This window comes from Miniopterus natalensis, chromosome 4, assembly GCF_054644295.1.
Source record: "Miniopterus natalensis isolate mMinNat1 chromosome 4, mMinNat1.hap1, whole genome shotgun sequence".
NCBI lineage: Eukaryota > Metazoa > Chordata > Mammalia > Chiroptera > Miniopteridae > Miniopterus > Miniopterus natalensis.
The window spans coordinates 50199125-50221649 of record NC_142084.1 but is presented as its reverse complement, the minus strand read 5'-3'; the positions used below and the strand labels follow the sequence as shown (position 1 = coordinate 50221649).

The 22525-nt window shown below is 41.8% G+C and overlaps 1 protein-coding gene across 2 annotated transcripts in view; it reads left to right on the top strand.

Moving 5' to 3' along the window:
• Positions 1 to 22525, top strand: part of FNIP2 (folliculin interacting protein 2) — a 117623-nt gene that overhangs the window by 88497 nt on the left and 6601 nt on the right. For both annotated transcript variants that reach the window (XM_087816532.1, XM_087816531.1), the window contains 3 exons: positions 2023 to 3361; positions 4228 to 4384; positions 19595 to 19795. In XM_087816532.1, the coding sequence (XP_087672658.1) occupies positions 2023 to 3361; positions 4228 to 4384; positions 19595 to 19795 (1697 nt within the window). The remainder of the gene's footprint in view (positions 1 to 2022; positions 3362 to 4227; positions 4385 to 19594; positions 19796 to 22525) is intronic.

The following is a 22525-nucleotide window of genomic DNA, read 5'->3' as shown; positions in this document are numbered from 1 at the left end:
TTGCCTTAGAGTTCAAGGTCCAGTAAATCTTTAATATTACAGTTCTGTTATTTTAATAATGCATTATTTTTATGAGGTTTGGCCATAGAGTAATGGCAGTATCCACACACATTACTCTCATTACTTTATAGAGTTCAAATTATTATAAATTGTTTTTAATAGCCATCTTTGTTTTATTTTTTTAACTTATGACTTAGTCATTAAAATGTTAAATACATTGAAAAATAATATTAACATTCTTTGATTTTTTTTTTAAATACCCGATTTCAGATGTGTAAAGCGTATCTTCTTTATTAACGTTGAGACTGATGTAACAGGTGCCCGTGAGAGCCTGGCATAGCTGTGATGCCCTGCAGCAGTGGCGATGTAACCACTGGGAAGCAACAATACAGTTGCTTAGTTCAGTATTTGTCCTCGCATCAGACTACAGTTCTGAATTATTGTTTTGAATTCTTGGAAGATTTCTCAGTCAGTTGCAAAAGCCTCAGAGATAAAGCTCTAGTAGCCTGTCACCTGGTCTTTTTATAGAGAGTACTGTTTAATATCGTTTCTGTCCTGCCCTTTAAGTTTTTAGGAGCAGTAGCCTTACGCCGGGGAAGTCTCCACAGGAAGGGCTTCCTGAGGGTTTCCATAAATTTTCCCTCGGCCTTAATCTATCTGTTTCATTAGTTTCATGTATCATGTGCCCTTGTTAATGCCTTCCCTCATCTCTCTGGATGCGCTCCTCGCCCGGGTTCCAACTTCCTGAGTTCTTGTTTATAACTGTTACCGTGTTTCTTCTCTCCTTTACTTAGTTTCTTTTCAAGTTTTGACCTATTCCAACATTTTGATTATCACCAGAATGGTTTCTGACTCAGGTTGGTTATATAGAGGTACAAATGAGATAAATCCACGTGAGACACTTAGCACTGTGCCTGCACAGTCTGTAAATGTTGGCTTTTTGTTGTAATTGTTGTCATTATTATCGAAGTATCAGATATGTAGCTTATCAAATGCAATAATTTTAATAGGCACTTGACCAACACTTTTATTTATTTTTTTAATCCTTACCCAAGGATATTTTTTATTGATTTGAGAGAGAGAGAGAGAGGGAGAGAGAGAGAGACATCAGTTCGTTGCCTCCTATGAAGGCCCTGACTGGGGATCATACCCACAGCCTAGGTACGTGCCCTGGCGGGGAGCTGAACTTGCAACCTTTTGGTGTACAGGACCAAGCTCCAGCCAACTGAGTTACCCAGCCAGGGCTTGACCAATACTTTTGATGAAAAGCTTATGCTGCTGGGCTGGTTGACACATTTGCCCTTCTACCTTTAAGCCAAATGTTCATGGTTCATTAGCCAGTTTTTAATCAACTTGTCAGGAAATAACTTACGGGACACATTTTTTCCAGCACAATTTTCATGTGAAGTGATAGAAATAGTCAGATTCATTCATATTCAGAACCGTATTATTCATGACTAAGTGATTTTCTTCTTGTTAATCAAATTGATTCTACTTGGTGCATGTGTGTATATTGAGATAATTCTGAACAGGCCATTTCATTGAGTATTTTGAATTGATTCACTGCATTTCAGTTCAGAGATCCCTGAATCTGGATTTCACCCCAAGCTCTATTGTCCAAGGGTTCTTCTAAAACAGCCTCATCATTCTGCTTTCCAAGATACAGTATTTGGTGTGGTCACATATTCAGGACTCTGGCTTCAGCCTTCCAGGAGTTGGGAGCTGGCCGGCCGGTGAGCTGCGTGGCAGACCTAACAAGGGGCTGTCTATTCCAGCGCTGCCCCCTTGCATCGCTAGCAGCAGGCCACAGCCCGTGCCAGCCTTTCTAGCAGACTCTCACTGTAGGAGTCAAAACTAAAACACTCATTACTAGGAGTTACCTCTTGGCCTAAATAAGTTGTGTGAGAAGAAGCAGTTCTAGTTTGGGATTATAAGTCATTTGTTTTTCTCTCGTAAAAGCCGACACATCCATGACATGCTCACCCCAGACAACTTTGTCTTTGTGTCCCTTTTGCTCTATAGGCGATCTCTACGGAGCCATTGGCTCTCCGGTGAGGCTGACACGCACCGTGGTGGTGGGGAAGCAGAAGGATTTGGTCCAGCGCATACTTTACGTCCTGACCTACTTCCTCCGTTGCTCTGAGCTGCAAGAGAACCAGCTGACCTGGAGTGGGACGCATGGAGAAGAGGACCAGGTGTTAAATGGGAGCAACATCACAACAGCCTTAGAGAGGGGAGAAGTGGAGGAGTCCGAGTATGTGGTCGTCACGGTGAGAAACGAGCCCGCTCTCCTTCCCCCCATCCTGCCACTGATGACAACGACAACGGTAGCTGAGGGAAGGAGCCCTGGGCCCGAGGGCTTGGCTGGGACCCCAGAGGACAGTGACATTAGAGACCTATGTCCCAAACCTGACAACGAAGGAAACAAGAGTTCTGTGGCCTGCAGCCTGGGCTACCAGGACCCAGCCCTGGACAGCTCTTGGAAACCTCAGGACGCATTTTGTGAGGAGGAAGAAAGTGAAAAAGAGGCCCTACGAGATGGCTGTTCCAGGTTCTCCAGCTGTGAAGGTTTGGGGACAGGACTAAAGATCAGTGAGGAGTTGAAAGGGGAGATGCCTAAGAAGGTACCAGAACGGTCAGCGGCCTGGCCTTGCCCAGATAGACTTTCCCGGGAGAAGCCTCCCTTAGAAAAGGTCACTTTCCAGATTGGAAGCTCTGTGTCTCCAGAGTCTGACTTTGAAAGCCGTGCTCAGAACATGGAGGAGCGGCTGAAGGCCTGTAGACAATATCCAGAGTCAGCAGGTTGTCCCTTGGTTGAGCCCAGGGTGGCTGCTGACATGGCTCAGGACCAGCAGGTTTCCAGGTGCTCCTTCCCGCCTGGCTTCAGACAGACTGTCCACTGTTCTCAGAATCAACCATCTGAAGGGGATGAAGGTGAATTTGACAGGGGTTATCCTGAGGACAGAGGCTTCAGAACTGAGGCTGTGGCAGATGCTGCCGGGCAGCTCGACCCCCCAGCCAACTCGTCTGCACCCAGCGCCAGTGCGGCAGGGACTGGACAGAGCATGCCGGAGAAAACCAGAGGTTTGTATTCGAAGGATGAGGAGGGACCTTTGATAGAGCCTGTCCCCAGCAGGTGTGTACAGCAGGACTCCGGCGTCTCAGCTGCTACAGATGTCCCCTGTGGGGATGCTGACAGGACAGCTGACTTCAGGACTGAAGGAGACATTCCCAGAAACGAAAGCTCAGACAGCGCCCTCGGGGACAGTGACGACGAAGCCTGTGCTTTGGCCGCAGTGAATCTCGGTCACAGCAGTGACCAGGCTGAAGCGTCCCTGGAAGTGGAGCTGCCTCTGCCCAGGTAAGCCTGTCCGACTGGGATGCGGAGGGAACTGGGTTCCAATGTGCCATGATCCTGTTAGCTACTGTTGGCTGTGTCACACATGATGGTTGTTTTTCTCAAAGTATTAGAAGTGTTATCAAACCGATACAGTTGCCAGCCTGCCCTTCCTCCAAGGGTGACCACTGGCTGAGTGCATCTGAGCTCTCTGAGCAAGGAGGCAAGTGTGTACCTTTGCAAAGATTGGGACGTGTTGGGGAAGCTAAGGAATGTGATGGAGGTGGTGGTGGGAGCAGGGAGTATGGTGCTCTGTCGTTTGGATGAGGCTGCACGGTTGGCAGCAGATGCCTCGCTTCGGAGGAGTTGGATTACACACACCGGGCAGCTTCTGTCCTGCCGGACAGAGCAGTGTGAAATGGCTGGGAAACAACACCTCTTCCTTAACACTCCATCAGGTCGATGATTTGGTCTTTGATGACTGAAAGCAGCAATTAGAGACTTCTTCTGTTCTGCTGCACTGTCGTGGGCACCACCCTGTGCAGATGTGTTGCGTTCCTGAAGCCAGACTTTTGGCAGGCTCCCCCCAGTAGACTTTCTTTCTTCACTCCCTTGACATAGACTGCCTGGTGGATGTTCCATATAAGATGCAAGAACAAACTCATAAACAGCCATCAATATACTCTTTTCTTCCTGCACTGCCATTAGAAAAAAAACTCCTTTTACTCTTCTAACTTCCTCCCTTTTCTGATGCCGATGATCTGCTTACTGGAGGAATGGCGAAATGGCCCACCCTGAATCTGACCTGTGTCGCTTGGGTGTTTGTTCTGATTGTAACACAGAAGCGAGCCCATTTTAAATTGTCTTCTAACCCACCCATATTGTTTTAGGTCTCAGAGCATCAGCAACCCGAATGTAAGAAACTTTGGCCGCTCCCTTCTGGCGGGTTATTGCCCCACGTACATGCCCGATCTGGTGCTCCATGGGACCAGCAGCGACGAGAAGCTGAGGCAGTGCCTGATGTCTGATCTGGTCCACACGGTCCATGTAAGTGATTGCATCTTGGAGTCCCTGGCTGCCGACAGTGTGTCCACCAGGGTCCTGCCCAGCCACAGGTGTTTAGACTGTTTTCGACTGAAGGGAGTGTAATGAAGGATGTTTATAGAGATGTGGGCATGGCTGGGGAAGCACCCAAGGATTAGCAGCAACTGAACTGGGAGCACACTGGGCCTGGAGGAGTAAGGCAGCGAGCAGTGAGAGCAGAGCTGGAACTGGAAGAGGGGCTGCCTGGCCACAGGAGCACCGAGGAGGGTGGGGGGCTAATGCCTGACATTGTGCTCCCCCAGCCTCTGAGCTCTTCTCCTGCCTCCCAGGGGCTGGGCCCAGCTGATGCAGACATAGTCCTGCTGTCCACAGAGGTCAGCCTCCCAGGACCCACACAGGACAGATAAGGGCAAAGAGTGGACCTGGGGGCGTGTGGAGGGCACTGTGCTGGACAAACAATAAACAGCAGACAGTGACAGTTATGTGCTGTCACAGGTAGGACCCAAGAGATGTCACATATGGTTTTCTTTTTACCCCATCCATACAAGTTCCTCAAAGTAATTTATTTTAACTGATTTGTCATTGAGTTTACTCTGATGGCTGCGTGAGGGTGACTCTGTAAAGATTAACACGTCTCTCTGGAAAAGTGCCCCATGGCTGCACGTAGTGCTTTTCTGCTCTCTGCACTGTGACAGGGACTGAGCAGTGAAGGCAGCTGTGTCAGTCTCACAGGCCTGTTTTTAATTGAGCTGCTATTGGGCAGATGTGCAAAAAATAGATGTTTTGCATTGGAAACATATTGTATCTTGTGCAATAAGGACGGCCCTCATTACATTAAGAAGAGAGGAATTTGGCTTGTTGTCTACCTCCTCACCCAACAAGTATTTTCTGGGGGGTGAAACAGAGGCACTACATGTTATCTTTGGCCTTGAGCACCTCCTCTGTGAAGACTAAACATACATCAGACTCAGGCTAAACTGGCTGAAGATTTGTGTGAAATGAAGAAAAGCTCAGTAACGAAGCAGATGTCTTCATAACCCCTCAATGGGGCAGGAGGAGAGACAAGGAGGGTGGCCTGAAGCCAGAAGGCCAGCCCAGGGGATGCATTAGTACCCCAGCATTCCTAACCCTGCCCTGCTTTGTGGTCAGACACCACCCTTCTCCAGGATACTCCTGGAACAAAGCTGTATAAGGAATGTCAAGTTTTGTTTACATACTTGTAATGAACACTGCACACTTGTATATCATTTTAGAGATCTGTACATCAGTGACCGTAGGATAAAAGCAACACCCTCATTGTATGATGCTTCTTTCTGGGTTGTCTTAAACCATGTACGAAGCCTCAGCGACTTCAGAGACTCACATACATCTGCAGCCATCTGTTGCTTTAGGGTGGGGAACTAGAGGCTCTCCTTTCCTTTTCTGTCATCTCCTTATGTTTATATCCATATATGCAAAACCTGTGAGGTTTTTCTTTCTGCTCTGCTGGTGGTTTGATTTGTGAGAACATTGGTGTTGCTCGCTGGACCTTTCTTCCATGAAGCTCCATGTCCTAGTTCTGATGGAGGTGCCAAGAGATCGTATGTGAACTGACTGGGTTGTCTTCAGTGCCATCAATCTTGCCAGCTGGGTGGTGGTGCCCGAATGCCCCAGACTTGCTTACCAAACACTGTGGAAATGTAATCTATCGGTTGATAACTCTTCTTGAAATTACCTGCAAAACCATTCGTAACATCTTTAATATTTTTTATAGGCTGACAAGTTCCACTTTTTGTGTATTAGGTTTTTATGGTGACCATCTAGTTCTACGATTCATATATTTGAAAAAACAAAAAGGCATTTCCTCTATTTGTACTCTTAAAGATTTTTCATGTATCATCTCCCTTTCCTTTCAGAAGTAGTGTTTTCACACTGTAGCTTTTCTCATTTCTTTAGAATATGCAATTACCCTGAGAGATCAAAAGTTATTAAGCATAATAACCTATATTGTGTCAAATTGTGGGAACATCCAAAGTGCAGCCATGCATGGGTGTTAATAGGAAATTGCGAAGGGTTCATGAAAACATCTTCAGAAGTTTAATGCATTTAGAATGTATCTAATTAGCATTAGTGGATTTCTAATTTCACATGGCACATTCATCATAATGAATTTTACTTTTGAAGCAATGTTCCATTTAAACTGCCTTGCAGACTGGGACTCTAGTCTGCGGCAGTGTTTAAAAAAAAAAGCCTTACTGTCAAATGCCATTTACAAATATTTGTTGAAAAATAAATTAAGAAGTTTTTTTTTAAACATTATATTGAATTTACTGCTCCATAAAGCCCAGTAATTATTTAAATTCTTGAGTAGATTGCCAGAATAAGAAGCAAAGATTCAAGAACAAGTACATGACCAGAGTTAGAGCAGAAAGAATCGCTTTTTGAGGAAGAAAGGATTGGGGTAAATTGCTTTATCACAACTTGCTTTCAAAAGCCTATTTTGGGTGTTACTCATTTTTAGTGTTTATGCTAGACTTCATTGGGCTTTGCTATTCATAACTGTTTTTAGAGAAGGATTTTTAATAACTGTCTAAAAGCCATTGATTTAAGCCATTGATCTATTTTGTAGATATAGGTATGGTTGGATTGTAAAATCTATCTTATGTAAATGTACATTTTTATAACCATGGTGGATTAATTTGTGGAGAAGGATTGCATTCTAGAGCTCCTGGCACTAAGCATTTCTTTGTACGTTTCCTTACTCTGGTCTCGTGAAAGGAAGGTGTATTAACTTTACTTCATGTATTTCCATTTTTATTACTAGCTTTCACGTGTTAAAATGTGGTCTTTAAATATTTAAACACATGTTCTTGTTTAATCCATATACCTCCTCTTTTCTGTCATTTGAACTGTTTCTGCCTCCTAGCATATAGATTATACAGCTGCCTTAAATTAGGTTAAAGTAATATTTAGTTTCCTTTTTTTCCTGCTACATCTAAGTGTGCATTCCTTCCTCTTTTCTTTCTGGCTTTAAATGGTAAAGTGGGAGAGAGAGGGCGAGAGCCAGCTTTACTCTGTGCCTGTGACCTCAAGTAGCTCTTTCTCTCTTGTTTTTTTCTCCTGTGTGTTTGTCTGCCTGCGAATACTGCTGACCAGAGCAATGTCAGGGGTATTACATTATGGGACAGTGGAGGGGCACTGACTTAACATTGATGGCTTAGGTTCAAGTCTCAGTATCACCACTCATTCGCTGATAGTTGAGTAGGCCAATTGGCACTGCTAAGCCTCAGAAAAATGTATTTAGAGGAACAGATGAAATATAACCCAGTGGTTACGAGTTTGGCTTTGGAAGACAGACAAACCTGAGTTTGAATCAAGGCTCAACCCTTTGTGGCTTTGTGGCCTTGGGCAAGGTCCTTCGATTTTCTAAGCATCAGTTTATCTTCCGTGAAATGAATAGTATTTATAGGTCTGGTTTGAAGACTCTGTAAGATAATACATATCAAGTATTTAGCACAGTGCCTGATACGTTACTAAATGCCCAATAAATGTTAGCTTTTAAAATAATAGATGTGAAAGTGTTTTGTAAATAAGTTTCCCAGGAAACTCTTGTTGGAGATGATGGGACAGACCCCACACACATATTCATTCTGTGCTGAAAGTGTCCACTTTCCCCTGCCTGTGATATTACAAGGAGCATGCCAGACGGCTTTAACTTTGCAGAGGAGGGTCATCAGGATCATAATTAACATCACATTTTAATGTTTTTTAAAACTATGTTCAAGGCTTCAGGCATTTTATAGCATAATCTATAAAGCAAAGTAACAGTTGGATATAGCAGCCTCTTTCATTTGATTTTAAGAGCGGCAACAGATTGACTCCAGAAATAACAGGCGGAAATCAGTAGCACAGACAAGCAGCTTTGCTAAAAGCTTGGCTGTGATATATGCTCATGAATACCTAATTAAGCCACGCAGTGGAATCAGCCAGGAAGACTACAAAAGAACAGCAAGTCACATCAAGTGATAAATCGTTACTTAACTAACACAGAGAACACTAAGTGCCTCAAGTCAACAGCAGCCTTAAAATCAATAGCGATGCAAAGGACACATCTATGTAGGACGAACCTATTTCAGAACACCGCTTGTTGCTTTAATTTCCCTGCGTTGAATAGTGAGTGAGCAGGACAGTGCCTTGGGCCTATAGCACTGTCTTACTGTTTAGTGAAATCTGTGTGTGTGTGTGTATGCATATGCACACATATCTGTACATGTGTGTGTATATATTTATGCATGTGTTCATGGTCACGTGTATAAGCATGCACACTGGGTTAGGATGTTAAAATGCATTTCTTATCATACATTGTGATTTTAAAAACATTTGAAAAAAATATCAATCTCTGAATATGGACAACTCCAGTTTGAAATGTTCATGACTCTTTCCCCTCTCAGTGTGACTGCCATCTTATTTAAGTTTTCCTTAACCTTCCCAACTAGTGATCCTTGTGCCAGTTTTCCCCCTTCCGGTCATCTTGCATAGTGCCACAAGAGGGCTCTTTCTAACGCATGAATGCAACCACTTACTCTTCTGCTCTAATAGTTTCCCCCTTTTTTTGAGAGTAAAATGTAAGCTCCTTGGCTGGAATGGTGCCTTTTATGTCCTTCAAACACACACACACCCTCCATCTCCTTTTGTGCTCCAGTCACACTGTTTACCATCCTGTAGCAGTTCACCTTTCCGCCTGTGTACATTTGCTTCCTTCACCTAAGGCCCTGTTGAACAAGTTTCTACTCATTTTTGAAGACCCAGTTCAAATGTTGCCTCTTCTTTAAAACCATCCTCAGCACCCCCAGCTAGAACTCAACTATTCTCGTCTCCAGGCTCCTTAGCACATTGCTCTGTGCCTTAGTTCTCTGTCCCAACTAGGGCTGCAGGCACCTGGAAACAGAGGAGGGGACTTAGTTTCTTTCATACCCCAGCACCTTGGTGCCTAAGATATAAAAAGTAATGTGACTATTTCCCATAGAACGTGTGTTTGTTACTATAAGTAAAGCTATGATGATTAGTGTCTCTTTCTTCTGAAGTAAAGAAAAATAGCAGATAGTCTTTCTTTAAAAAATAGAGTAATGTGTGTAGACGTAACGCCTATGGCTTTTTGTATTCATTTTCTTTCCTTTTTTTTTTTAAAAAAAATACATCTTTACTGATTTCATAGAGAGGAAGGGAGAGGGAGAGAGCAATAGAAATATCAATGATGAGAGAGTTGTCATTGATTGGCTGCTTCCTGCATGCCCCTCACTGGGGATCGAGCCCACAGCCCGGGCATGAGCCCTGACCGGCAATCAAACGGCGATCTCCTGGATTCTAGGTCGATGCTCAACCGCTGAGCCATGCCTGGCCAGGCTGTGTTCATTTTCTTTACCTAAAGGGTAATGAAAAGCCTATCATAGGTCCCTCGGGCTTCTTTTCTCTTGCATTTTGTAAATATTGGACACATGGCCAATTTTGATGTTTTTCCACATTTTTGTACTGTGTACAAAATTCTTGGACATCTATGCTATTCTCTTCAAAAAAGCTGCCAACCTTCTCACATTTTATTTTGGAGTCATACACATCCTCCCATAACTTTATCCTGATAACCCTTTTTTGCCTTGAGCACCTTTCCTTGACTTGAAGCTGTTTCCTCAGCAACTGACCGCCTGACAGTTAAGCTGTTCCCAAGGCTGCACACTGATCTGCAAGGCCACAGGCTGAACTCGGGTGTCAGCTGAGCAAGTCCAGTGATCACAGCCATAGGCACAAACACAGGTCACATGCCTCCTTTGTGCCCCTTCTCCCCAACCACCTCACCAGCCTCTTCCCTCTGCCCCCTGAGTCCCTGTGTCTTCATGCTGTCTTTGGCTTCCCAGAGTCCCCAGCTTGATGTACCTACCAGGTCCCGTAGTCCAGAATGATCGATTTTCTCTTCCACCTTATTACAATTCTTAAGCCTTTAGTGACTGACATTAAACCTGTTTCTAAGAAAGAAACTTGTTATAAACAAATGCTTACAGAATTATAAGATGAATAAATATCTTCTGGTATTTTCATATGTAAACAGTCTGTTTGATGAACTTAGAAATCTCTGATGGTGGCGTTTCAGGTGATCTGGCCAACTTGTTTGGCCAGCAGCAGGGCAGGGAGGCTGGAGATGGCTTCTGGGGAGAAGGAAGTTTATTTTTCAATTAGAAAATACTGAGTACCATACCAAGTACCTTTTATGCGCTGTGGGCCGTGTTTATAGCCATAGTCAAAACATAAGGTGGGAGGATTCCAGGAACACGTTGGGATACAGATGGTATGCCTCCCCACTAAACCTATAAAAATAATGGATAAAATACTACCATCCCCACCCAGCACCTTGTTATAAAACCTGTGCATGGAGGGGGGAAAAAAGGAAACGCTTTTGTGCCAGAAACACATAGAAATCAAAGCCAGACCAGTAAGTTTGGGCTGATGAAACTGTTGCCTTCTGGCATTTCAATCTGGATATGGGTCCTAGGAATTAGGTCTGGAGTTTCTAAGATCCACTCAGGATGGTAGATGTCATCTCGCAAACACATAAATCTGGGGACCTGTAATTGAGCCCTTTACCTAAAAACCTGGAGTTTCAAAGAGGAGACTAGAAAACTCCAGCCATAAACAGTGAAGCAGCAAAGACACAAGTTGGGAATTTGGGTGGGAAAAAATAGTCACCCACAACACATCAGATTCCAGGCCTGTGCTATGAATATGCGCTTGGGGTCCAGATTTATGCCACCCAAGTGACTTGGAAATCCCCACCCAGGAAGTAAATGGCAAAACCTCTGGCACTAGCAGAAGGACGCACACTAACACTTCCCAGACACAAGCTTATAGGGCACGTGGCTTCTTTTTGTCTCCACCTTATCACAACTCTTAAGCCTTCAGTGACTGACACTGAACCTGTTTCCAAGAGACACATATAGCACATAAAACAAAACAGAGAACTCCCAGTGAGATGAGCTTGTATTCAGAAATTACAAGCTATGTATGAGGAAACCAGGATAAGGGAGAGCAAGTACCACCAGGAGAATTAACACTCCTAGAACAGTCTGAAATGACTAGTAAGTAACTATGCTTAAAATGGTTACAGTGATAAAAAGAAGGAATTGGAACATTAAAAAAAAAAAGATCAGATGATGTGGTAAACAATCATAGATTTGTGAAAGAGCTCAAGAGAGCTTCTAAAATGGAAAAATGCAGTGATTGAAGCTAAAACTCAAGGAACAGGTTAGAGAGCTAGAGAGAATTAGAGTTTGTGAAATGGAGGCCATCTATCAAACCATCTCTGAATATAGCTCTGAGACCAAAAAAAAATACATGAGAAATATGGAACAGCAAGTAAGAGACATGGAGGCTAGAATAAGATGTTAAACTTACCAGTCCGTTACTTTACATAGAATGATTAAGAAACTGACACTCAAATGACCCTCAAAGAATCTTGTTTTATTTTCCAGAATATTTCAGAGAAAAATAAAAGGTATAGGGAGGCACATCCAGTGATCTGAAACCTAAATCACCTGCTCGCTTTGTGTTTGAAAGAGGCTGCCCAGTGGCTGGTCCCTGATAGTTAAGTCTGCGCTGCCGTAACTGGCGTGCAGATTTTAGAGCTGGTTATGAGCACAGAAGTCTGTCTGCACTCTTGTTGTCTGTAATACACGTGTGGGCTGGACATCTTTGAGGATTAGTAAACGGTCAGTTTAGAGTATGTTGTTGGGCAATGCCAGCAACGTAAAGATGGGGAAGTTTCTTAGCAAAGTCATCTCAGATGCAACTATGTTTTCCCCTGTTGGCGCTGAGACCATTATTCACGCTTGTGACCTGATCTTCCGAAGCCTTTCCACCATGATGAGGTTTTAGGATTTCAGCATGGGGGCTTGGTGGACTCCGCTTTAAAAGTTGGAAACGCTTGAATGAGTTCCTAGATTCGCTTTCTGACACGCCAAGATACTTAATAAGTGCATATGTGTTTTGTCCTCAGTGTTCCTGCCTGTAGAGCAGGACTGTGTCCCTGGCCATCCCACAGGGAAAAAGGCATGAGGAATTACTAAGTAGTCATAGGAAGCATTTGTGTGAGAATGATATTTTCTGATCCTTAAGTTAAAAATAGGTAGTCATGTGAAATGCTAGTCATTTAAATGTGGTATGTGGAAAATAAATATATTAATAATTGTGTGGATGACTTAATAGAACTGAATTGAATCCAAAAATAAAGAAATCTGAGTAGAGCATTGTTCGGTGGAGCCAGCATGTATTAGATATTTAGCACAAACCTCGCCATTTGTTAGGCTCATTCCAGAGGCTTAAGAAGAAAAATAAAATGTGATTTTCTCTCCTCAGGTTACTTATGAAATTACTGAATAGACAAACAGATGTGAAATCAAGAACAAGTTAAGACAGTGTGATTAAACACCAAAATGTAGATAGTAAATACTTTCAGAAGTTAAAGGGAAAGTGGTGAATGGGGCGGGGTGGGGCCCAAGCTTGGTCCTTGAAGAATTGGAAATCTATAAGGTAACAGGGAAGACATTCTGGGCACAGCTGGAGGTAAGAGGCAGGAGTCCTCCCTGCCTGGAGAAGGGGTTTTCTTTGTGAGCCCTGGGAGGTAAATACGGATAGGTGAAGGTAGGCGCAGACTGTGGAGAGCTTTAGGTATGGAAAAAGAAACATTTGTACTTAAGTATTTGGGTGATACGTGCTAGAGTGGGTTTTTGGGTTGGTGAGGGAAATGATAATGTGGTATTTCAGGAAGTTTGAAGGTTAAGTGGACATGATTAATATAGAGAGGGGGTAGTGTAAGAAAGCTCATCGAACGTACCTATAAGTGTTAGGCACTTTGCTACAAGTTTTATACACATTTATCTCATAGGAAGCCTCCGTGAATTAAACCTCATGGAAACTCTGTGAATCAGGTAGTATTACATTATACAGGTGTAGAAACTGAGGCCCAGACTGAGTTGCTCAAATTTCAACATGTAGTAAGTGACAGACAACATGCAAGCTCAGTTCTCTCTGACTTCGGAGCCTTTGCTGTTATCTTGTTGAAATTTTAGAGCCACAGCTCTTCTGATTACCCAAGCCTGGCGGGCATTTCTTGTTCCTGGAAGTTTTAAGACAAGCAGAAGTCACGCATGCAGCAGTCTAAGTAGCTTATTTTGTGTACTCAGAGATCTGATCCAGAACCTTGAAGTTGGAATGTCTTAGGCATCTAACACTCCCAGGATACAGAGCCACAAATCCTTAGTGGGTGTGAATTAACCAAACTTACTCTGTTGATTCCGCAAGATATAATAGCCAAAGAATATTTGAGAAACCTTTAACAATCTATAATACAATGCCACAATGCATTTCACTTGTTAATTTATCTTGAGAAATCTCAACAGGAAAGTAGTTTGGATAGATTAGATGTTGACAAGGTAGAGCTAAATAAGTGATTGTCTCTGACTGTCATAGAGTAGAGCGAGGCAAAACCGGTAACTGCATATTGTCGCTGCTTCATTCCTCTGGTGGAGACTGGCCGTCCACCCTGACAGTCATCCACAGTTCCTTCTTGATCTCCAGTATCCTTTCCTCCTCCAGTCTCCGTCAGAAGTTTCTCAGTTGCCTGATTACATTCCTGAGGGAGGCTTGAAAACTGCTGGCAGTGGTCTGGGAGAAGTGACAGGAAGGCATTAGGGACCGCTGAGGTGTGGTAGCCCTGAGACGCTGCCCAGGTTGTGGATGGGTGCTCAGTGGCCTGTGGGCACTCGGGAGGGCAGAGATCAGGCAGCACTTTAAAGTCTCGGATCGTGGAGGAAGTAGAGTCTTACTGCAGACTCTTTCTGATAAGAGAATTTAACAAACTCAGTGGGCAAGAAACTTACTTTAAAATTGATTATCTTGTTTGAGAGAGAGAAGGAAAATTGATACGTACCTCTATAAGATTTGTAAAGTTTTCAACCAAACAAGCATTTTAAGTGGAAATGATGGAGATCCTGTTTAATCTGAGACAGTAATGATTGGGAAGAGAGCTTTGGGGGATGTTTAATATTAGGAAGAGGACAATTACTAAGTAATTTATCTGCCAAGCTGACAGTTACTTATGTTGTGTCTCCTTTTTCATAAGAGCCATAAGAGGCCAGACTCCTTTGGCACACGTGTCAGTGTTGGGATGCAGCCACGCCTCACCTGCGACTTCTTTTTTCCTAGTTCCCCCACCTAAGCTCGAGGCCCTGAGAGTAGCAGGTGATTGAGTCAGGCATTTACAGGTGTTTGAATCATCTCGTCTTACATTTCTTTAAACATAGCACTTCTTTAAAGTTGTGCTCCATGTATGTTACTGCTGAGAAGTGTGCCTGTGTTTGTGCCCTGATGTGCACATGAATGTGACAAAAAAACTTAAAAAATTGAACTTAATTTTTTGAACTTAAAAAATTGCCCTGGCTCTGGCCGGGTGGCTCAGTTGGTTGGAGTGTCGTTCCAACCAAAAAGTTGTGGGTGTGATTCCCGGTCAGGGCACATACCTGGGTTGCAGGTTCGATTCCCAATCAGGACATGGACCAGAGCCAGCCTACCAATGTTTTCTTTTTTTCCTCTCTCTCCCTTCTTTTCTTTCTAAAAAATCAATAAACCATATCCTCTGGTGAGGATTAGAAAAAAATGCCCTAACAGAGTTCACTATTAATTGCTTCTACAATTAAGATAAGGCTAATAAAAAGTTAGTCTTAAAAAGTATGCTACATGTAATTCAATGTTTTCTTTGTTTATTGTGTTTCTCTATCAGCCTTAAAAGTAGAGCCTTTCCTAAGAGGAATTTTAATTTGAATACCAGGGCATGGGGGGTGGGGTGGGGGTGGGTGTATGTTTCTGTGATAAACCCAAACATGGTCTTCTGGATCTTACAGTTTTTTAAATTCTGAAACAGCGATTTTCAGCTGGTATGCCACAAGAATTTTTAAAATGTGCAGTATCTGACCATTGAGTCAGGGGCACTGACCTCTTTCCCCTTAGATTGTCAAATTTAAAAGTGACAGCACCTAACACAACAATAGCCTCCCGGTGTGAATGAATCAAAATTATACTTTTTTTTTGGTCAGATCAGCAGAAAATATAATATATTTTTTGATGTGCCACAGAATTTTACTAATTTAGTTTATGTCCACAACGAGATGAAAAAGATTGAAAATCACTGTTCAGAAATCGTAGAAATTAACTAATAAGCTCTTTAGTGGGGTTGTTTTTCCTTTGGAAAGATACATATCAGAAGTTTCCAGAATCACCAGAATTTAAGCTTTAACTCTGTGGCTGGGTAGAAGTGTAGACCAGATTACATATGGGGCCTGGTGCCCCTTAAATGTAACTAAAGATTACATTGCTCATGATATTTTTACCTCTCTCCAGTGTTAATTTCTTTTTCTTGGCTATTAACATTTCCCTCTATTTCATGTGCCTCTAAAAAGTGTTTATTTTTCAATAATATGTGAGTAGCTACTGAACAATGTAGTTAGATGGAGACAATTGTGGAAATATTCAGGGGATTGTGTTAGTTATTTAGTAGCCTGAGAATGTGTAATTCTTTGAATATTTTTTAAGGCACTTTTCTAAAAATATTTAGCTGATTCTTTTCTGTTCCTTGAGCCTGCATACATAAAAGTCAGCAATACCTTGTTGTGTTGGGAATGCAGGATGCTCATCAGATCTGTCATTTGCTTGTGCTTAACCTGTTTCATATTAGTTTAGTAACATTTTTCAAATTCTAGGTTTTGTGCTAGGGGCTAAGAGTACAGGGAACAAAGATTCAGCCCCCTCTTTCAAGGAATGGGCTCCGAAATTCCTGTCAGTTTCTCCCAGAGCGTGGACCCATTAGTCTTTCGTCTTTCCTCAGGTTTCTACCAAAGATTCTGCCTCTTTGCTCCAGTGATTTAAAAATTACTCTTGCTCATTTTTCACAGTTGATTTTTTTTTTTTTTACATTCTCTTGCCCATTTAGTTCCTCCTTTTAAAATAATTGAGCCAATTTCTCTGTCCCCTTTTGTTATCATCAATGAGTCTGCAACCATCTGAAGTAACTCATGGTTGGAGAATCTTCCATCCATCACCTCCCCAGGGAGCCTCATTGCTCCTGTTCCTGCAGTTTATTGCTTAAAACTAAGCTCTTTGTGTTGGTGGTGGTGGTACCATGTAAGTTATAGTCTGTGTGCTTTCCTTAGATTGACACATACTTTCCTTCCCTGCTTCTGCAGTGGGGAATCACTTAGGGAAATCATTTGAACTAGAAACTGGGTTCAAATATTTACTGCATATAATTAATCCATAAAACAAGCTAGATTTTACACCAAGCATTCTCAGACTCCTGTCCCCTTGCTCACAGGAAAGAGCTAGGAAGAAGGATCTAATTGGCCCAGCTTGGGTCGTGTTAAATACCAAACCTTGATAGAGGGAGGTGATCGAAATCTAGGTGAAAGGTGAGTGGCATACATTCAACTCATTGTATAGATGTGAACATATGGTTAGTAATGATTATATATACTCTCAGAATGTAAGTCACTTGAAGGAAAGGTTCATAGTATAGGTCTGTTCTATGCTATACCCAGCACACAGTGAATTTCTGATAAATGCAAAGCATTAAAGGGGATTGAGTTCAAATGCAAATTTTTAAAATTTCTATATTTCCATTTCCTTTGTTCACAAAAACCTGGTACATTAATGGCAAGTCACTGTCATCTTGCTATGAATTAATGACATATTGAGCAAGAACTTCCAGGAACTTGTAAAGGGAAGTCACTGAGGCCCTGTCTTTAGCTTTCTATTTTGGAGAATGTGTTTATGTGCATGTCAGAAGAGGGGGTGAGGGGCCATGAAATCCTTTGGGTAAGAGTGGGAATACAGGGTCATTATGTGAGAAAACCTTTGCACTGTTCGGTTAACAAGTTTGGAAAATGAGAACCATCCTTGGGACACTGGGCTTTAATTAATTCAGGAATTCACTTGGTCAAATTATTTCTCATGTTTAAGATTATTTGAACATATGCTTAAATAAATGTTGGACCATTAAACTTTGCCTGATTTGCTGCTATTTCAATAAGAAAATATCCTAAACCTTGAAAGTTTCCCTCATGAATATAGTATAGGAAAAAGGGTTGGCCCCAACAAAGTTTTCATTCAGTCCACCGGTCACTTCTGCCCCATCTGTGAGAAAGAATACAAGCTGGATAGACTTCCCTTCTAATGAAAAAGCCCAAGACTAGGGAGCCAAATCCCCTGTTAAAATTGCACTGTGACAGTATACGTATACCTTGGGTTTCTGTCTTCAGACTTTGCACTACTAGTGTTAAGTCTTAAGTCTTAAAACTCTCAGGTGATCATGATCCGAGGCAGGGCTGTGTATCTGTTTGGGTTCTTTGTTGTAAGCAATAGAAACCAGTCTTATTAAGCAGGAGGAACTGTATTGGATGGACATTAGGGATTTATAGAATTGATAAGAAGGCCGAAGAACTAGCCTTAGAATAGACAAGAAACAAGGCAACTCTGAAAGTCCAGGAACCAAGAACTAGGAAAATGGTGGTGCCAGCTGTTCTTGGCCTCCTGTCCCAGACCACAGGGAAATCCCAGGGAAGGAGCATCTACTTGGCCTAGCTTGGGTCAGGTTACCACACCTTGCTGGAGGAAGGGTGGGGCCCTCCAGGTCTTATCCAAGAAAGGTCATTCTGCAAATGGAAATACGGATGCACATACTTGGAGGAAGTTATGCTAAGTAGCCAAAAGCAACAGATGGCCACCACCGGGTAGTGGAAGGGATTGAATGACAGAAGTCCAGCACTAGTTTTCCTTTGGTAAATGAAGATTAAAAACATGTGCTCATGTCCATTGGCCATGAAGTGTCTGTTTGTCCTTCTGTACATTTTCCTTACCCCCACCCCCTTCTTTTTTTCTTAGTGTGGGCCCTAGAAGGACAGACCTGTTGTAATGTTGATTAGTACACATGTGGGATACTAAATATGAATATCAGCCCGGCTGGGCATGGCTCAGCGGTTGAGCATCGACCTGGGATCCAGGCAATCAGGGTTCGATTCCCGGTCAGGGCACATGCCCGGGTTGTGGGCTCGATCAGTGACTTTCTCACCATTGATGTTTCTACCTCTCTCTCTCCCTCTCCTGTCCTCTCTCTGAAATCAATAAAGATATATATAAAAAAATAAAAAAATATATAGAAAATAATAATAAATAAATATGAATATCAAAGGTGTTAGTGGTGATGCAGTTATACTTTGATCAGTTTTAAAAAAATTTTTTTTTTGTAAGGGCATCTTCCTAGACTCAGTGTTTACCATTTGCCCTGTGGCACTGTTTACTAGTTAACCTGCTCTGTTCCTAACTGCCCAGTTATTGAGGATTTTGTATTTTAAGTATGTTCATCAGTAGCCATACTTTTTCCTTTTAGACTCTCTAGATAAATAATAGTCTGCTTTTAGTTGGTTGTTGGAGTTGATTTATGCATGTAGCACACTTACTAAATAAGCATTGCTTAGCAATTAAAGCTGTAACTTTAAGGGAATATTAACTTACCCTGCCAAACCTTCTTATTGGAGACATGGCGGTAGAATCCTACACCTTATTCTAATATTCTCCATCTCAAAAGGAGAGTGCAGCTGGCTGGCATGGCTTAGCGGCTGAACATTGACCTATTATCCAGGAGATTGCGGTTCTATTCCTGGTCAGGGCCCATGCCCAGGTTGGAAGCTCAATCTCCAGTAGGGGGAGTACAGAGGCAGCTGATCAATGGCTCGCTCATTATTGATGTTTCTCTCTCTCTCTCTCTCTCCCCCTCTCCCTTTCTCTGAAATCAATAAAGAATTTTATTTTTTTTTAAAGTGCAAGTCTTTCCAAAGGAAATGAATTTTAATATCCTGGAATGTAGGGAGGACACGTATCTTTTCACTTATCTATGAATATTTAACAGCATTTATAGTGTGCCTCCTGCCTGTAAGAAAAAATGATTAAATGCAATTTTTATCAAATTAATTTTTAAATGACAATTTAATGACACTCCTACTTTAGTCCCTCTAAAGCTCTAAATTCCTGTAGCTCTTACCATCAACTTCTAAACTGTTGGTCTCATCCTGAACAGAAACTCTGGACATTTCGAGTGTCATTTGGAGTGTTGTGAAAACTTGACCCAATGTGCTTCTCTTCCAGCATCCAGTGCTTGATGAGCCGATAGCTGAAGCCGTCTGTATTATCGCAGACACGGACAAGTGGAGTGTCCAGGTGGCCACCAGTCAGAGGAAAGTGATGGACAACACGAAACTAGGCCAGGATGTCCTGGTCTCTAGTCAGGTGTCCAGTTTACTTCAATCCATTTTACAGCTTTACAAACTTCACCTCTCTGCTGATTTTGTAAGTATTTGTTCCCTCATCACCAAAGAAATATAGTTTAAAAACACTTTTAATAATACTTTGATTTTAAAATCACAAATTCACATTGTTTTTGGTATAATTAGATGTTAGCTTAAGTAAATATAGAGCATTCAACATAAAACCAGCAAACAGGGTAGACTTGAGTAACAATAGCCCTTCTGTGAAACAAATTACAGAGTGACAAATCTTTTTGAACAGGTATGTGGTAAAGTAAGTTAAGTATGGGAGGAGGGATCGAGCATAAAAGGAAATTTAAAATCCTCCCTTGGAGAACTCGTTGGTTTTCCTTTTATTAGATCAATGTATATATATACCCAAGCAAGCCTGTTTCTGAAGGAATTGTAGTTCCTTTTCAGGGACCATCCTCAAACAGTCGTTATGGATAAAATAGAATATTGTTTGTGTAACACTTGAAGTTCTGGAGTACCATACCCATAGAAGATGGTTCAGTTATTCCTTTTTAAATGGGATTTTAAGATCACTTTCATGGCATTATACATTCAGACAAGTGAGCCTATAAACTCCTAGGAAATGATCAACAGCTCTCCCTCTGTCACTGGAATTACTATACAAGGCAAATTCTATTCCAGATGTGTGTGTGGAGAGAGCGAGATTGAGAGAAAATACATTTAGAAAGGGAGGGAGAAAGGTTTCAAAAGTGGAAGTGAGGCTTGAGGGCATCGCTAGGAAAAGCACAGGGGACAACCTTGGGGTCAGGTGCTGAGCTGAGAGAATGCCCGCCTTCTCCGCTCCTTCCTCCCCTCTGCAGGCTGTTGCTCTGCAGCATAACCCCACACCAGAACGTTCCTTACCTCCCTTCTGGCCTCTGCAAAATATACAGTGCTATTTAACAACAAAGTTGGAAGCGGAATATTAATTACCTACACTAATTGCTACTGGAGGGTAATTTTCCTGAGTTCTTATGACTGAATCTGCAGTGGTACCACATTCCTCAGAAATGGTCAGGACTTTTGGGCCTTGAAGAAGGTGCTTTGAAATGCGGTCTGTGTCGGCTAAGTAGTGGCCATGTGGCATGACAGGAACGTCACTGCGCTCAACTCTAGGCTTTGCCGTTGGTTAGTCCTGTGATGGTGGATAAGCCAAGTGTTTCTGAACCTCATCTTTCTCATTTGTAAAATGTGACTACCTATTCAACAAGCATGTTGAGAGAATCCTCTGAAGATTAGGGCTAAGATACTGCTTTTTAAACTGTCAAAGCAGAGTTTAAGCAGCCAGTATACAGTAGTGGCCACCACCTGGGCTTGAGAGTCCACATGCCTGAAGTCAAACCCAAGCTCAGCTGCTTCCTAACTGTGTGACTTCTCAAAGTATCAGTTCCCTTATCTGTAGAGCTGGGGAAATAATAGAACTTAACTCATATGGTTACGAAAAGAAAATTAGATGATTCACATAAAACTCTTGGGATGGGGTTAGATGTTACAGGCACTGAGGAAGCAGCTACTATTCGTATGATTGTTAATAACTACTTTCACAAAACAATGTTAATGGTTGTAAAGACTGACAACACCTTTCACTAAAATCTTTATTTGGGCTTTAACTGAAGCTTGCTTTCACAGGACATCTATCCCTGAGGTAATACGAGAGGAACTTGCAGGTTCCTACAGTCTAACTTTATTCAACATTTAGAGGCAATTTTCTTTTTAGTAGCAAGTTGCGTCATGCTGATTTTGAGGCTGCAATCTCCTTTTCTGTAAGAGAAGGAAGATATATTAGATTTTATAGTTTCTTACTGTTGTCTTAAGTATCTACCAAACAGTTATATAACTATTTACCAAATTCCGTTATATATACTGTTATCTAAGTATTTACCAAACCTTTTTATTTTATTCTCTAATATAGAACTCTTGTTACTTTTGACATCTTAGTTTTCCAAGCAATAAATTACTGTAGCTATTTTTTTTTTTACTTCATTTGGACAGAAATACATTTAACCACTTAATGATATGAATGGCTTACTTAACCTGACAAAACCAAGATCAGAGGAAATTTCATCTGCAGTTTAAAATTCTCCTTAGAAATCATTTGAATGAAACATATAATTAAATGCCTATGAGAGCGTTCAGTATGAAAGGGAAAGCAGCTATTAAAATTTCAGAAGTTAAAAATGGAAGAAATCCATCTCAGGATTAAGATACTAGAAAGGAGAAGGAAGAACCGAAGCAGTTCTATTTAATAATCAAGCCTTCTAAAAAAATTCTAAATACTTTGATTTCGAAAATAGTATACATTCCATATAGACCAGTGTTCTCTTTATTTTGACATTGCAACATACAATTTTCATGGAGACTGTGAATGCACTGCAGATTAACTATTTTAAAGCATAAAGGGTTCAATGTAATGTGAGTGTTCTTTTTAATATTTTATAACACTCTTATTAAAAATTTTTTATTTACTCCATAAGGAACTGAAACTTAACAGGAGGGAGGTCCTTTCACCACTAAACTCTGTTTATTTGGGGGACCGTTTTCATGAGGATTGGTAAAATCCTCCTTACTTTGATTATTCCTCTTATTCACTTACCAGTTGTGTTTCATCCACCCAACACAAGGCATTTAAGACTTTCAGCCAATGAAAAACTGAAAAGATTGCATCTTTAATGGATACTTTTTCCATGTCACTGATCAGCCCAGATGGTCAAGATCAACATTCTCAAATGCATCTGTTAATCTTTTTTACCTTGAAAATAGC